General features: G+C 37.0%; 1 protein-coding gene across 11 annotated transcripts in view; it reads right to left on the bottom strand.

The window, feature by feature from the left end:
- The window catches only part of LCORL (ligand dependent nuclear receptor corepressor like), an 84,022-nt gene that overhangs the window by 39,252 nt on the left and 27,341 nt on the right, over window positions 1-17,429 (bottom strand). For 10 of the 11 annotated variants that reach the window (XM_071556728.1, XM_071556734.1, XM_071556735.1 and 7 more), the window contains exons 2-5: window positions 16,274-16,339; window positions 9,857-9,936; window positions 9,533-9,662; window positions 276-530 (exon numbers count right to left, since the gene is read on the bottom strand). In XM_071556728.1, coding sequence (XP_071412829.1) covers window positions 276-530; window positions 9,533-9,662; window positions 9,857-9,936; window positions 16,274-16,339 — 531 coding nt within the window. Of the gene's footprint in view, window positions 1-275; window positions 531-9,532; window positions 9,663-9,856; window positions 9,937-16,273; window positions 16,340-16,601; window positions 16,659-17,429 lie in introns of those variants that run through there. The other variant, XM_071556731.1, reaches the window with a different exon arrangement.

Here is a 17,429-nt window from a genome sequence, read left to right as displayed (position 1 = left end):
CGGTTATCTAGTGTGTGGTTTTTTTAACACAGTTCTCTTACAACATTTTTTGCAAGTGTTTAAAGGAAAATGTATGAATTTTCTTTCTGTGGTAAGTTGATGCAATACCAATTCTCCTTCAATCTCTTTTTAAACACATAGGATAATTTTTTTCTCCTGTATACCAATTACTACTGTGGAGAGACAAAACATGTATTTGATATGGAGATTTATTTTTTAAGGGAGTAAGGTAATAAATGACAGCAAAACACAGATTAGCAGACATAGAAATTTACCTTGCTGAGTATTCTGTTCTTGAGTTCGATTCACAGTGAGGTCTAGAGGGCTATCCTGTTCTTCCTGAAGGGAGTTTTCCGTTTGGTTCATTTGGACACTTTTACACATCAGACTTGGTTCAAACGATGAACCATTTCTGTTCTCTTGAATTTTGCTACTTTTTGAAATGTACTCAATCGCAAACTGACGGATCATTTTTTTCATTAATTCCTGAGCAACTAGGGGAATGTTAGGATCACAGTTCTGAGGAAGATCTAGGAATAAAAAAAGCACAGGCAACAGATTAAGAATCAAGCTTAATTACTTTTCTTGTAATAAATACTTCCTATAAGCACATAAATGTGTATAATAAGTACATACGTAATGAACATAATTCAGATGTCTAATAAATTTTTTTTATGAGCTTTCCTAACTGGAGGTCACTTGGAAGAAGAACATGTTTAGCACAGATCAGTGATCTTTACAGTATTCCTTTATCATACCATGCAAGTAAGACCATGTGGGTTGAACTATTTATGGGAGTCAGACCATGCATTTATTGTTGGCAAGTAAGTTGAATTTTCATTTACAGGCCATTTTCAGTTTAGAAAATAGAGAATTTTGAATAAAAAGAGTGAAAGGTAAATGCACTGTGAATTAATACAGAAAGTTACTTTTAAAGAACAACCGTAACAAAAATAATGCATAGTAAAATGTGGTGCTGTAGATTAGCCCTTTTTACAACATAGAACACTTGGACTTTTGAGTAACTATCTTAAGTAGGGAAAAAAAAAGATATTTTTTTCACCTTCATATTAAATTATAATACCCGCTGTAGGTGGGTATTGTAAGGATTGAAATGTCAGAACTGTTACGATGCTTCTTAAAATGTCCTATACAATTTGAGGTAATATGAGCAATTAAATACAAAAATAAAGCTGTACATTTTTATTGTAAAATCATACAGGATTTTCAGGATATTTCCAAAGCACTACCAATGAAAACGCTTCTAAGAAAAGTTTTATTTTCTATTCTAAATTGGGCATACTCTTTTGTGTAGGTAACAGTCCCATGGAAAATAGTATTTCATTTTAGAAGGAACAACAAAACCATAACAGGATCAAATATGAGATACCTATGACTTTATTTTCATGTTATTTGTCAGCTAGAAAAAAAGTTAAAGCCTCTTATTAACAAACACAGCTGAAACCACATTTGTGAATCACCAAAAAGAATCCTAATAGAAGCACCAGAAAAAACAAAATAAGGATGTGTAACTTAGCATAAATAACCTGTGCTCCTGCACTGATAACCACAGTACTTCATTTCCCAAGACAAGCAAGATTGCCCATGCTCAGAGATCTCTGTTCTTCCTTGAAGTTGCAGTAGTATTACTCACTTCACTATCCCACTCTTCCTGCTTTCCTTCAACTCTACACACCCCCCAAATATCCTTTTCAATGTTTTAACCACTACCCATCCTTGAGTTCATAGGTAATGAGTGAAATAGTTTTCAACCAAGAAGGGACAAGGATTTAAAAGTGTGAATGTGATACAGAATTAGCTTTTAGGTCAGTCTTCACTGCCTGAAAGAAACACAAGATGACATGGTTCTGTAGGCACTGGGATGCCAAAGTGAGTCTGAAATAGGTAAAACAGATGATAAACCGAGTTCCGTATTCATGGAAGAGAAGAAACTGAAAGGCCTGGATAGGGGACATGTTTGCACACCAAGTGTGAATTTCCAAGTAGATAATCTGGAGGCTCACACAGCCTATTTGCTTATGCATTTTATGGTAATGAAGCTTTATCCATCTACCAGCATGAGATTGACTGCTGAGACTCATCAAAGAACACTGCTCAAGTTTAGGATGCATGTGTAGAAGGTCTTTTCCTAGTTTGTTTCAGGTTTATTCAAAATGTTCCATTTTGAGAACTCATTTTCACCTACAGAGCATTGCCAGGAATTACAAAACCGCATGAGATCTGCAGTCTAAGGCATATCAGAGGGCAGCTGACTGTTCAGGTCCTTCCTGTCAAGACCGGGTGTTGGCCTCTCAGTAGCATTTTATGGGATCATGGTGAAGCTCCAAGATTTCCAAAGAAAACATAAAAGCCTGGAATAAATTTCTCCTTTTTAATCATCATCCCTTCCATCACTTATTATAAAGCTGCAAGACAAAACCCACTCAGAACCTTCAACTTTCTACTATCTTTCTGTTCCAGTTTAGACTATTCACACTGGTAACAGCAAAGCATATATTGCTTTTAGACACTTGAAGAAGTCAGCTCTTCCATTAGGAGCAAAGTCATCTTTTGACCTAGTTGCAGTAACAAAGGATTTTTTTTTTGTTCTTATAACATGTTCTTTAGTATTAGTTTTATTTTTTTTCAAATAATTCCCACATGTCCCCTATGGATAAATAAATGCAGCAGAATTTCTCATATATTCAACTGCTACAGCTATTGGCAGTTTACAGATTTTAAGTAAATCTACCCTAAAAAGGTAATACAGAAGTTGGAGTGTGTGTATATCTCTGAGCATCTGATCTGAAAGATGTGCTCTAGGGGTGCATCTGAAGTGCTCTTGCTGCTAATGTGTATTCAGTCTACATACAGGGTTAGACTCAGTCTGAGATCAACTGCCATAAATGCAAATAGGTGTTGCTGTCACATTGACTGGTCTATAATGTAAATTATTAAATGGTAAATCATGTTGGAAGCACCTTAAGAGGTCTGTAGTAAAACTGCATGTTCAAAGCAGGGTCAACTATGAAGTCAAATCAGGTTTCTCTGATTTTACCCAGTTTAGGTCTGGAGTACTTCCACAGATGGAGACTGTACAACAGCCACTCTGGGTGGCATGTTCCACTCCTTCCCTGGCCTCATTCTTCCTTACATAAAAAGGAAGATTATTCTCATTTCAACTTGAGAATAATCTGTCATTATCCTGCTACCCACCACTGTAAAAGCTTTGACCCTGCCTAAGAATCAGAGAATACCCTGAGTTGGAAGGGACCCAAAAATGTCATTGAGTCCAATTCCTGGCCTGGCACAGGACACCCCAAGAGTCACACCATGTGCCCAAGTGTGTTTTCCATCTTGAACTCTCAGACTTGGTGCTGTGGCCACTTCCCTGGGGAGCCTGTTCCAGTGCCCAACCACCCTCCTGGGGGAGAACCTTTTTTTAAGATCCAAACTAAATCTCCCTAACACAACTTCAGCCCATTTCTTTGCATCCTGTCACTGGTCACCGCAGAAAATAAATCAGTGTCTGACCCTCCTCTTCCCGCCCTGAGGAAGTTGCAACTGCAATGAGGTCTCCCTTCAGTCTCCTCTTCTCCAGGCTGAACAGATCGAGTGCCCTCACCTGCTCCTCACATGGCTTTCCCTCAAGGCCCTTCAACATCTTCGTTGCCCTCCGTTGGACACTCCCTAATACCTGAATATTTTTCCTATATTGTGTTGCCCAAACCTGCACACAATATTCCAGGTGAGGCTGCCCCAGTGCAGAGCAGAGCAGAGCAGGACAATCCCCTCCCTCGCCCAGCTGGCGATGCTGTGCCTGATGCCCCCCAGGACATGGTTGGCCCTCCTGGCTGCCAGGGCACTGCTGACTCATATTCAGCTTGCCATTGACTAGGTCCCTTTCCATGGCACTGCTTTCCAGCATCTCATTCCCAGTCTGTATATACATTCAGTTGCTGGAAATCTGCTCTAGATCCGTTACCATTAATGCTGGTTTGCTTCCTGATGGAGAATGAAGCTGTGGATGCTTAACTCGTACTAGGAGAAAGAAGTAATTTAAAGTATTTTCAAGTTAGAAATAATATCCCACAGCTCTCCAAATGACATAGAACATAAGTGAGTGCTGTTAAGATTTCAAAGGAAAGAAGAAAGTTATACAGTTTCATAACTATACTCTTTCCACACAGCGTACATTCCTGGAAAAAAAAAGACTAAGGTAAAGGCAACTTTTATATGTTTTATTAATGTAGCACTCAAGTCATCAAAAGACACACTTGAAATGTGTTGCATAAAGTCTAATCACTTGCACTCAATGGCTGTAGGTCTGATTATTACAAAAGTATGCAATGAAAACAGACCTGGAGTATCCTTCTTACAAGGATAAGGTGCTGGGCCTGTTCAACCTCGAAAAGAGATGACTGAGAGGGGACCTCATCAATGTCTATCAGTATCTGAAGGGAGGGTGTCAAGACCATGGACCAGGCTCTTCTTGGTGGTGGCCAGCAATGGGACAAGAGGCAACAGCCAGAAACTGATGCACAGGAAGTTCCACCTGAACATGAGGAAGAACTTCTTTACTGTGTGGGTGACTGCAGTGAACAGATTGTGCAGAGGTTGTGGAGTCTCCCTCACTGGAGATATTGGAGTACCACCTGGATGCAATCCTGTGCCATGTGCTCTGGGATGACCCTGCTTGAGCAGGAAGGTTGGACCAGATAATCCACTGTTGTCCCTTCCAACAGTACCCATTCTGTGATTCACAATGACAAAGTTCTACTACACATGAGAAATTTGTAATTAGCCATAAAGTTTTTAAATGCAATGAAATGTATTGTGGGGCAAGAGAGGTATTAGATCTCTGAGCTTAGTAACACTACCAAATATTTCTTAATTATTATCAGCAGATGGCACCAGATATACTTTGTATGACCTGAATAGTTTTTATTCTAAGATGTTTCATTAGGAGTAATGATTATAGCTACGTAGAAAGTTTTAAATCTACATGCCTGCATCTATTTAAATTCCTATTTTTCACAGCTGATTTAAAACACAAGGCATCTATATGTAGTCCATGGATCTTTCACTCTAAAGATTTGGAGTAAAAAGTAGCTCTGATGTTCCTCTAGTTTCTCTCAGATCACTGTAACCTGATGTTATTAGAATGAAAGAAGGCTAAATGACACCCTTGTACAATATAATTTGGTATTTTCTGCTTGTGATTTTCAAGATTTTCAAGATTTAATTCAAAGCTCACATTTAGGATTAATACTTTCTGAGTTTATGTGCTGTACCAGTTTGTAAGTATTTGAATCCATACTCTTAATTATTCTGCACTTTCTGTGTGATTGTTAGATGGCAAAGTACAATATAATGACTGATTTGACTGACAGTTCAGAATTACCCATGTATTTGGCAGGATGATGAACAAGGAGTTAAAAGCTCCCAAAACAGTGTTCCATAGTGTTCTATTTCTTTAAAACTAGTATTTTTTAATTAAAAAGTCAAACTAATGATTTAATTTTTCTTCTGATACAGTACCAAAAGGCAGTGAAAATCAGTGGGGAATCACAATCCCTCTTGCACCTTACAAGGCTGTTGTGCGAGTAGCAGCACTAAGAACACCTGGTTGCTTATCAGTGTGTTCCCTGTATTCACTCCACCTTCCCTCTTTTCCAGAAAGGCCATGTTTTCTAGAAGAGCCCCACCTCAACAGCCACTAAACTGTACCAGCAATACTCAGCTTTACTCATAAAATTGTTTAGCTCATTGTCATTTCATTGGCAAGTTAAGACTAGAATACAGCAATTTATTCTGAGCCTTTTATCATGATTAGTTTAGTTAACTTGACTCATCAACAAATAGAAGAAATAAGGGGCAAATCCACTCCATTTTTCTGCTCTTGCAAATGTTTCACATTTTGCCTTCCTCTCCTCAGGCTGCAACTTCCACTATTCTGTATACAATTATATCTTTAAGAATTTTCTCAAACGTAGCTGAAAATGACCAAGTAATTCAGTGAAGACAGTAACACTGGCAGGCAGGTGGTCAACACAGAAAGTATGTTTTACTTTCTTATGGAAGCAGCTGAAACCCTGCTAAACATTCTTTCCTGATGAATAGCAAAGCTGCCATACCAGCTTACTGCACAAGCTATGTCAGAGCTCTCAGCAATTACACCAAACTTTCCAGATATTGAAAGGACAAAATAGATTTCCTAAAATTATTAATAAAAGGAACTGCGGGTATTGGATAAAGGAGTGCTTACATCTCAAAACCGCAACTCAGAAAGTAACACCTTTTTTGTAAGTCTGAGATTATGTGTACGAGATTACATTTCCATAGGCTTGCCAAATTACATATACTTGGCCCAAGAAGCATAACCAGCTTATGATAGCCATGCAATTGAGATGGAACTATGCAAAAAACACAGAATTCAAAGTTAAACTTGCGTATATAGTATGGTGTAACGAAGTCATATTTATGAAGGGAAACATTTCAGAACAGGAAACAGATATGGAGAAACTATTAATAAAGAACTTTTATAAAACTTACAGGGAAATTATTTTAGTATGGGAAATGTGGCACTGAAGATACTTGACAGAACAGCCCAGAGAATCTGGAAAGATTCAAGTAATTCCAAGCATTCTCCCTACAATTTTGTGCCACAATTCTTTAACTTCTACAAAAGCTCCTCATATTTCAGTCTTCTCTTGGTGGATCATCTCCTGAAGGTAGAACCTGAGTCACAACCATGAATGCATGTAAATGACCCTTTCTTTTTAATTTGTTTTTGTTTAAAGAGGTAACATTAATAGTGCATGGAAAGAAGAAAACACAATGTGGATTACTAGAAAACAAGAAAATGACTAGTCCATGAACAAAATGTCTGGTCACGTTCTTAAACAACCATGGTTCTGCTATGTAACAATGATCATGTCACATTCCATAATAATCATGGGGGGAAAAAAGGGTAATATGTATTTTTTAAAGCACACTGTTTTTTCCTTAACAAAAGAAAACAGTTGTATTTTAATGTTATGCAAGTGGCAAAGTCTACTCTGCTTACATGACCAAAACAGCAAAGAGAGCCTTTACACTTGGGAAGAAAGCATGTGAGTTTTACATACATTGTTTAATGGAGTGATCAGTGTTTGGGTACAAGAATCGTTTTGCCTTTGTTGAGGTGTCTGCTGAGCACAGGACTTTTCTGCAGACAACTGTCAAACTGGTCTTTAACACATAGTGAAGTCAGACTCCTAATAGAAAGACACTGTCACTACAGCATCTCAGGAGCTTACGCATCCTGGCAGTAATTTTATCATCTGTTGTCCCAGATTCTACAGACGAGTTGTCATCCAGCAATGTCTGAAGGCTGCATGCTGCAGACAATGATACAACATGGCTGCATGTTTCAAGATATTCTGAACTAGTTTCCTGATATGAAAAAACCACCAAAACAAAATCATAACATTTCCCCCAAACTAGTCTGCAAATTAAAAATCCAGCCATATACTAATTTGTTTGAAAATGAAAGGTTAATGAGACCAACAAAGGCAACTCTGAAGTTTGCTCACTAGCCTTGGAAATGGTTCATAGAGGCCTAAATAAAACCCTGACAGTTATAACAGTAAGAGAGTAGATCAGCTTGAGGAGTTTGCAATCCAAACAAGTGTCACTTCATTTTGGAGACAGCCAACCAAGAAGTCTGATTTTTTTTTACAACAAAAGCACATCTGGTTTAGTACCAGGTATATGATCTGTTCCTTAGCTAAACACTTACTGGAAATTTTTTGATTCCTTTTTTCCTAAGCTGATGGCTGAACTCAAAAACCTACAAAAGTTCAGAAAGCAGTTGTGGGATTTTCTCTAGTAAAACTCTTCGTCTTCCTCCTAAAATCCAAAAGTTACTTGAGTACTTCATAAATTGGTTTCACACGCCCTTTACAATTATTTTTGTTTTTCACTTCCTGTAATTTGAACAATTTAAAAGACTTTCTAAAACCTGGACTGAAGAAGTATTCTTAGAAAATTCCTACCCAAGAATACAGAAGTCTTTCAAAGAATCACAAAAACAATTGTAAAAGGCTGGTTTTGTTTTTCAGTAGACAAAACCTTTTTAATGTAGCATTACTGATCTGGCAGATCAAAACACCTAAGGAAGATGCTAAAAGCCAAACGTTCTTTGTGAAGAACTTCACTTAAGTCATTCACTCTGCCAAGGTGAGGTCATGCCAAGTTTCACTTCTCCCATGATAAAAGTTCCTCTCAAGGAGTATCAAAGACACCATTTTCAGCAGAAGCATAAAGCAAGCGAATGTTGGAAAACATCAAAACCAAGAAGAGATGTGAGAAACCAGGAATTTGAAGGAATTAAAATACCTGCCCAGGGAGATGCCATGCAACTGGGCCTGTGATGAAAATACAATAAGAATTTCAGAAGTAATGAGGTCCCAACTTCACTGGACATTTTATTTCAAATGTAAAATAGTTTGCTTCAAAGAAAGCCAAGGAACAAAGATGGACTCAAAATGCTGTTGCATTCCTTATAAAGTTCTTTAAAATGCAAAAAAGCAAAATGTAGACTCAATAGACACACAGTAAGTAAACCTCAGGTTCAATGGCATAATACTCTCTCCTGTTACAGCAAGATAAAAGGGAGAAAACTAAATTTGCCTTTTTCTTCCATCTATATGAGGGAAAAGAATGTGTCTGATGATTTCTTTGTTAGAAGCAAGAGAAGGCTGTCACCCTAGCAATACTCAGCTATTCTGACACCCAAGTACACCTACTAACCCCAAGAAACCCCTATGAAAATTGTAATTGCTGAGTCAAGTTTCATTCACATTTCTTCATTCACAGGAATCTAAGGAAGAAAAGGAGTATTTCTGCTAATGATGACAGTGAATAACCAAGTAACTTTCACGAATCGAGCTGACCTGTTGTCATTCATGTACTGCTAGAACTTGATGAGTGCCAAAGAACAAGAATAGTCAAAGAATTAGTGAGCTATTAAATGCTACATTTTGATTAGAAGTTTCAACCTCCAACTTAGATGTATTTGAAGAAGCAGCTTTGGTGCAAAAAGATCCCAAATTCCATTTTGCAATCTGCAAAAAACGTTATCTCATTTAAAACAGTTTTCCTGCTGAAAACCAGAAGTGAGAATTTAGAAAGTGCTTAAATGCTTCACATTCCAGAGAATGGCACCTGAAGTTGTCATGAGGACAAGGTAGCAGCTCATGGTAAAAAAACCCCAACAACAAAATTTAATGAACAGGGATTCAAGAGAACAACACTGAATGAAACAGGCCTAAGAGGAATGGCAAAGAGGAAGAGTAGTACCTCATTTGGTGATTCCAGTAAGCAAGATAAAAGATTAAGGAAAACCAAAGGAATAAAGAAGAGAAAGAGCAGAAACACCTACTTCAGTAGATAAATAAAAAAATACTTAATCAAAATCAACCCCAAATAATTTGATTATTCTAGATTTTTGCCGTATTTCTTAATATAAAAGACATGCCTTTGTTACCTTTCTTTCGAAAGAGTGCATTTAGATAGTTTTCTGCTTGGCATTCAATCTTATCAGTGTTGGACTGGCCCTGAGATGACAGTTCCTCTGTAGGCGTTGACTGTGAAGAACCGATAACTGATGCACGATCCTAGAGGAGATACGAAGGCCACAACATCTTTCAGAAGTCAGTCTGCTGGCAGTACCATATACAATTAAATTATTGAGCTATAGGATGAAATATTTTGATTTCAGTGGTTCTACCTTGAGTTAAAATGCAGAATTAATTTATCTGCAAAATACAGTTCTCTGGGGAATAATGCTTAATACAATGTTCATACTTACACTGGCTGTTTCTTTGTGTAAGTTACAAAAGGAACACTTCTCATCCATAGACCAGTCAGTCAGCTCTTCTGGCTCACAGTCTTAGAAGAAGAAAAGAAAGCTAGATGTTTTAAACAAGTAAAAATGGATTTTGAAAACAAAATATACAACCTACAATTCTCTTAAGTAAATTCTGTCAATAATCTGGTATGCATTTAGTGGTACAATGCATTCAGTAGCATTCAATTCCTCAGATATTTCCAAAGTCTTGTCTGAGTTGTACAGCTCAACTTACAAATAGCAGAGAGCACCTTTCTTAAGAGGAAAGGTAAACTCATGCAATTCAAATGATTACCTGTCAAAATTACTGGAGGCATCTGAATACTGTAAATAAAGTTCTGAACTGCAGACATCATTCTTTTAACTAAGTGTGCAAACTTATAGTAAACTGAGTGAGGAATTAGGATATGGACTCCTCACATTTGAGCAACATGAATTTCACTTACAAAATTTTAAGTGATTTGCTACCATCACTAATCCTAAACCCAAGCCCTATACTCACTTGCAGTACCTGATTTTGCTAGAAAAACTAACTTTATATATATAGTTTTATCAGAAAATGTCCTTTGGTCTGGAGGTAATGTAGGACTTAAATCTGTATTGCCTAAATCAGGTCCAGCCCTTCTCTGAATGGAGACATACCATCTACTTTCTTTAAACAAATTATGAAGCTTCATTTCAAAAATTAAGAAGTTTTCTGGAAGGTTTTTTTTTCTTTTTTTTCTTCCTAATCAGGAATTGCTTTAAAGATTTTTCCAAGCCAACTGTGCTAATACTGAAAATTAAGCTTCTAATTTCCTGTTTAAAATTAATACACATGGCAAGTTATTCGAGTTTGCTTTTGTGGCAACATTATTCTTATACCCATGAACAGTAACTTTTCAGGCATTTAGCACATTGATATATTTGCAGTTCACTTTGCAGCTTAACCAACTGGTTTCCTCTCATGAGATTCAGCTCCATCTTTTCTGCACCAGTCTCACTTGAACACCTGTTTCCTGAATGCAGGTGACCAAGATCTCAATGTGATGTCTTTTACATTTACACCAGACTTCCTTAAACTGTAGGCAGTACTTTTCCCACACCCTCCTAGTTATGCAGCAGTCCTTGTTACTGCTGCAGCGTCTTGGCAGGTGAACACAAACATGATTAACTACAACACCAAGGTCCTCTCCATCCTGTTCATTTCCAGTTCATACATTTACAATCTAAACAACTTTTTCGCCCTTCATTAGTAATTACCAAGTATGTTTCCTCCTTTTCTCTGTACCACTAAATTACAATCACAGTTCTGCTAGGCAGGTTCTTGAGATTAACTTCTCACACATGATGGTGGGCTGACCTTGGCTGGATGCCAGCCCCTAGCCCAGTGACACTCTCGCTCCCTCTTCTCAGCAGCGTAAGGGTGGGGCAGTAAGATGGTGGGGGAGAAAATAAGATGGAAAAACTTGTGGTCAAGATAAAGACAGGGAGGTCACTTACCAATTACTGTCACAGGCAAGTCAGATTGAAATTGAGGAAAATCCATTTCATTTATTGTCAATAACATATTTGCGTAACGAGAAAGGGAACACACTGAGCCACCTTATCACCCCTTCTTCCCAGGCTTCGGCTTCACTCCTTCGTTCCTGACTCTTCTATCTCCTCCCTCACCCCAAAGTGCGTGAGGAGGATGGGAAATGGGCTGTCCTCACTTCCTAATAGTTCTCTCTGCTGCTTGCTTCTCCTCATCTTTCCCTGGCTCCAGCTTGGGGTCCTTCCCACAGGCTACAGGCCTTCACAAACTGCTCCAGTGTTCTTCCCACAACTGCAGCTCTTCATGAACTGCTCTAGCATGTATCTTTTGCACAAGGCACAGTCCTTCAGGAAGAGACCACTCCACAGCCCCACAGCTCCTGCCAGAAAACCTGCTCCAGCATGGGCTCTCCATAGGCTGTAGCTTCCTTCAGGTCATCTCCACCTGCTCCAGTGTGGGATCCTCCACAGGCTGCAGTGTGGGTATCTGTTCCGACGTGGTCCTCCATGGGCTGCAGGTTCTACCTGCATCACCATGGTCCTCTCCAAGGGATGCAACAGAATCTCTGCTCCAGTGTCTGTGTTTCCCAAGGCATCACCTGGAACACCTTCTCTCCCCTCTTCCTTCTCTGACATTGATGTTCACAGGATTGTTTCCCACTGCCCACCCTCCCCCACCCTCCTCCCACAGCTGCCGGGATTTTACTTTTCTTAAAGATAAGAAACAAAATGAGTGTGGAAAGACTAGGTTCTTCAATTGAGTACAAACACAACCCAAACTATTTATGAACCTTGGGATTCTACAAATAACTCTAAGACAAGTTTATATCTTCTGCCTTGGAACCCTGAATTTCCACTGCTAAAAGGCAAACTAAAGAGCAATCCTTGGGTATAGACAAAAAAGCAAACCTTGAGAAGTATCAGCTCTACGTAAGACTAAACTTGTTCAAAGTAGTATAAATAAAGTAGGACATATTAAGTAGGCCAGTGAGCTGAGCAAAACTGACATCAGATAGCAGATATATACAAGATATATCAAACGCCAGACATTCAACAGTCTTTGGTCACCATCACACGAAACATACTGAGGATTAAGTTTTAAACTACAGATAGGGATCTCAGAAAGATCAGAAGCACAGAAGAAACTTGTAAGCAGAAAAAAGTTTCCTTGGCTGCATTCAATTTAGGATATGATGATCATCCTGCCCATTTTTTCTTGTTTGGGGCTGAATGATGAAAGATTTGCAGATAACCTATAATGCTTATCAGGCCATGAGAAAAAGTTAAGACTATGCAAAGAGCATTTTAATACTAAAGACAGCACAGATTATTACTCAAACCCAGTAATTTAGTACAAAGCTGTTAAACTTACTTCCGTTTCTTAAGAATAAAATGGTGAACTCTGACAAAAAAATTCTAACTTTTTTCACTTCTTAGGGCATTCAAATCTTTGTTTCCCCAAATCATTTTTCCCAAGGAATAATGATGAATTAAACAAATTCAGACATCTGTAATACTGAACAGATTTCATGTTTACCTCTTAAAATGTGAAACAGTTGTCTAGTAAATCTAAACACAAGATAGTCTAAAATATTCACCCCTTACTTTCCATTGTTTTCTGGTTATAATAATGTCCCAAGAATTTTCCCAGCTATTCGTGACAATTCTGAACAAATTACCCTCTTTCTTTTTATATAGCACTATTGCTTCCTAGTAAGTACATTGAAATATCTGAGGTGTTTAGCATGTTCCTTCTTATTTTTAATTTCATAAAATCTCAAATTCTATTAGATTTCTGCTTCTAATATAATAGTCCACTACTATAAATACTCCAGAACATAAGGAAAAACAAAACACACCCTCCTCAAACCTTTCATCCTGTATAAAGAGGGGTTTTTGCCTGGCAGATAAAGAATAATGAGAGCTGCTTTTCTCCCATAAGACTCTGCTCCTACTCAATTGTTAATACAACCTCAGCACATAATCCCCCAAAAAAGAAAGTACACACATACCAGCTGATTAGAAGAAAAGCATTCTAGAGTTATGCTAAATATCCACAAGTAGAATGTAAAGAATAACAATTTACATGTGAATCTACTTAGCTAAAAGTGGGTATAAGCAAAGGATTAGAAAGCCCGAAAGATTCAATGACATAAGAAACCTCAGTTCAGACCATGACCAAGGTCAGATACCAAGATATAGAACTTGACACCTTTGTAACCAGAAGCTGCACTATCAAAGCAGTCAGAAAAAAATCTGATGCTGAATAATGGTGACAAGGAGAACCATTTAAGCAAGCCCAAAGTAAATCCTACACACACAAGCATTTCAAGATATAAAAAAGGTATTTTCTTTGAAAAGCATAAAAACCTACTAAAACTGAAGTGTACTTTTTTCTATTTAAATTGTCATTACAATTTATTATTTGCTCAAGTAACTTTGAGAGACTACAATACAACAATTTAATCTATAGATCAAGTACTATTTCAAGACAGAACTAAGGAAATATATCAGTCATGCTACATTTTATGAACATTATTCATTATTTTTATGTCACAATAGATAAAGCCTAGAATGTAAGAGAAAGAAATGCTATTGTAGCCAAGCAGCATGTATTTCAGCTGATTCTCTCACACTTCTGGACAAGAAAGCCATCTAATTTCTTGAGGTACGTCTGAGGAAACATACTCCTGCTAATGAGCCACAACATTGCATGTTGACGGTATTAGTTTAGTGGTTACGATGAGGAAAATGAACACCTTAAACAATGCAGTGATTCACGAACATTGCTAAGTGTCTAAAACTTTGGGTTCTGATTCTACCAGCCTTTTTTTTAATCAAGGCAAATTATTTACTTTGTATCTCACGATTATTATCTGTAAACTGCAAAGTGGCACTTACAACAGTGGAAAGATTTGTACAAAGTTTACTTGAGAGTTCTATACGAATCTTTGCAAGAAAATTCAGACCTCAAATCAGAAATAGCATTGCACCCCATACTACCAATAAGGTTGACCTCTGCTGTGCCGTGTTTTGTACAAATAATTTCACACAGCATTACTGAAGTTACAGATGCTGTATCTATGAAAAAGAACCAAAGATGACCATCCCAACCTAACATGCCATCTGTCTCTTCTGCAGTAGCTCCGGAAGTAAAATCTATTTTACAGATGCATCAAAAACGGAAATAAGCTTTAGCTGCTGAAAAACTCTTGCACATTACTGACACACATTCTTAGAAATTGGAACTTGGAACTTTACATTTTAGATAAAATTAAATTTAACAACTTTAGTTTGCAGGATAAAGTCATGGGGGCATCAACAGATCTGCAAGCAATGGGAATATCAGATTTTAAACAGGTAAGAAATCTTCAACAGTGTGAGATAAATTAAAACTTTTCCCATAAGACAGTTCAAATATGTGCATGCACAAACTCCAAAGGAGCAACAGAACACTTTACTGTGTAGTGCATCAGGCTCTTAAACCACAGCACTTAGATTTCGGTCATTAGCTCAGTACTTTCCGCCTTCTTACAAAAAAGCAAAAAAAAAAGAAAAAATATCAGGGCAGTTTCTAAAGAGAATGTAAAACCTTTGAGGTAAAAAAAAAAACCAAAACTTTAATCACTAATCAGTGCAAAGCCCAAAATATATAACTAGAAAAAAAAAGATACTGTACACATAATGTTCTGTTCCCTTTTTAAATGTGCTGGTGCTGGTTTATCACAGCAGATAGGAATACCATTCAGGAAAACAAACTTTAGTCCAAATTTACACATTTCTTAAATGTTTTTATGTCTTACTAGCGGCATGTTAGCTTGAGACAGGAACAAAATACTCTGAAAACATCAGCAAGGTGGTATTTCAAGTTCTCCACTTGAAAATACTGTGTTATGCATGTGATGCAGGCCAAGGAACTTGCACATTATGAACAGGATAAAAACATAAAGCAATCGTTCCAAAACTGTTCTAAGCAAAGACATAGAGTGCATGCCACCCTGCCTCATGTACTAGCACTACATAAGTTATATGCTTTACAAATTACACTGTCAGACAATGAACTGAGATGAAACATTTTGAATGTATGATAATAGAAAAAACTTTTTTAAGCCATAAAATTAACTTGACTAAACACTTCTTTCAACACTTCAAAGCAATTTTTTGCTGCATAGTTCTCATCTTATCAGAGACAGATAAATAATTTTATACTTAACTAAGGACTGGGGTGTTATTGACAGCTAGTCCAAATGGACTTGGTTTTACTGGAATAAGGCTAAGTCTTATAAGGGTATTGGAAAAAGAGTATATATATGTATATATATATACATGTGTATATATATGTATGTGTGTGTATGTATATATAGATGTAAAACACACTCAAATATAGGTAACACTTTATATACATATAAAACAGATAAAAATATAAGCTTGATTTTTATATAATAAAAATGTAAAGAAAATATATATAAAGCTTAAACTTTTTTGACCACCACAAGACCACACTGGTACCCACTACCTTTCTTTTCTCAGTTAATGTCAACAGGAAGATGAGCAGTTTGCCTTCCCTTTCTAAAAAACGTTCAAAAACAATGTAGGAGAAACAATATTGCAGAAGAGCAAATCTTTCTCATGAGTGTCTTGCAGGAAAACTTTGCTGATCTGAAACTTCCCTCTATGGGAACAAAACCCAGGTATCATTTTGTTGAGTGTTTTGCTCATGCACAGTATTGACAAGAACATCATGAAATGAACACTGGAAAGAAAAGCATAGGATGATTTCCTTTATAGAATTAAATTTAAACTACATATCTAAAAGAAAAACCAGAAAGTTAAGGTCATTGCTCTAAAAACTGGCTCATTTACCTTCAAATAAACTGAGGTCTCTTCGTAGCCTTGGTCCATAAAGCCCTTCTAAAATACTTTCAAAACCTGGAGACAAAAGAAACATTTAAAACAGTCAATCAAAAGTTTCTTCAAGTAAAGCAAATTCAAGAGCACTGGCAAAAAGCATTCTCAAATTCTGAGATCAATCCCAAAAATTGTTACATTTATCACACAAATATTTACTTCTTCCACTATAGTACTACTCAACAGAATTAAAAGATAAAAATAAGACAAGGCAACTGCCATCTGCCCACAATCAGCCTATTAAGCCATGCCCCAACAACCTCATTAGACTTAAAATACCCACCACAGAATCTTAAAGGTGGGAGGATTAGCCTCATAGCTCTATGCAGTGAAGTCTCTCTCACACTGAGAATCAGAGTCACGTATGGAGAGGGGGGGAAAAAAGAAGAGAAAAAAAAGGGAAACCTTCAAAATCAGAAACTTCTGATTTATGATCTCCTGAAATTACACAATAGAGTAGGTTAATTTTTATACAAATATAAAAAATCAAGTTTCTTTTGCTTCTGATACCATGACAGTGCTCTCCAGTCCTCTGTATCCGTACAAAAACGTTTTAAAATTGAGGATTAGATAAATCCAATTATTTTCCAGATTTACCAGCTAGTCTGTTTAGGTATTTGGTAAAAATCACACTGCAATAAGGGAGAAGAGAAACAGAGCAAATCAAATGATTGGAAAAAACCAACGAATACCAATTAAGAACTAAAAAAGGAGATACATGATAACTGATGAAATATGGTGAGAATTTACATCATCAATATAACATCAGTTTTGTTCAACACAGAAACAGTTTCCAAGTGCCCTCCTTTCTCCTTCCAAATAATAAGCTTACTTGAAAATAAGAGGATAATTCAAAGCAGCATTTGAAGGTTCTCATTCCTTATACTAAAGGCCTGTCTGTATTATATATGTAGCTATTTTACAGAACTTTGAAGACTATTTTATCATCACACCACATTAAAGATACCAAAATCCTCAGAAAACATTTAGAATCACAAAATTTACTCATCACTTTTAAGACAACATAGGGTCCTGCTCTCCCACCAAAAGTTACATTTACTTTTTGGTTTACAGTGCATGTACACTAGTATAAGGAATAAATATGTACCAC

Source organism: Pithys albifrons, chromosome 5 (genome assembly GCF_047495875.1).
Source record: "Pithys albifrons albifrons isolate INPA30051 chromosome 5, PitAlb_v1, whole genome shotgun sequence".
In the NCBI taxonomy this organism is placed as follows: domain Eukaryota; kingdom Metazoa; phylum Chordata; class Aves; order Passeriformes; family Thamnophilidae; genus Pithys; species Pithys albifrons.
The sequence above is the reverse complement of the archived record's forward strand: the minus strand, read 5'-3'. Positions and strand labels throughout refer to the sequence as shown.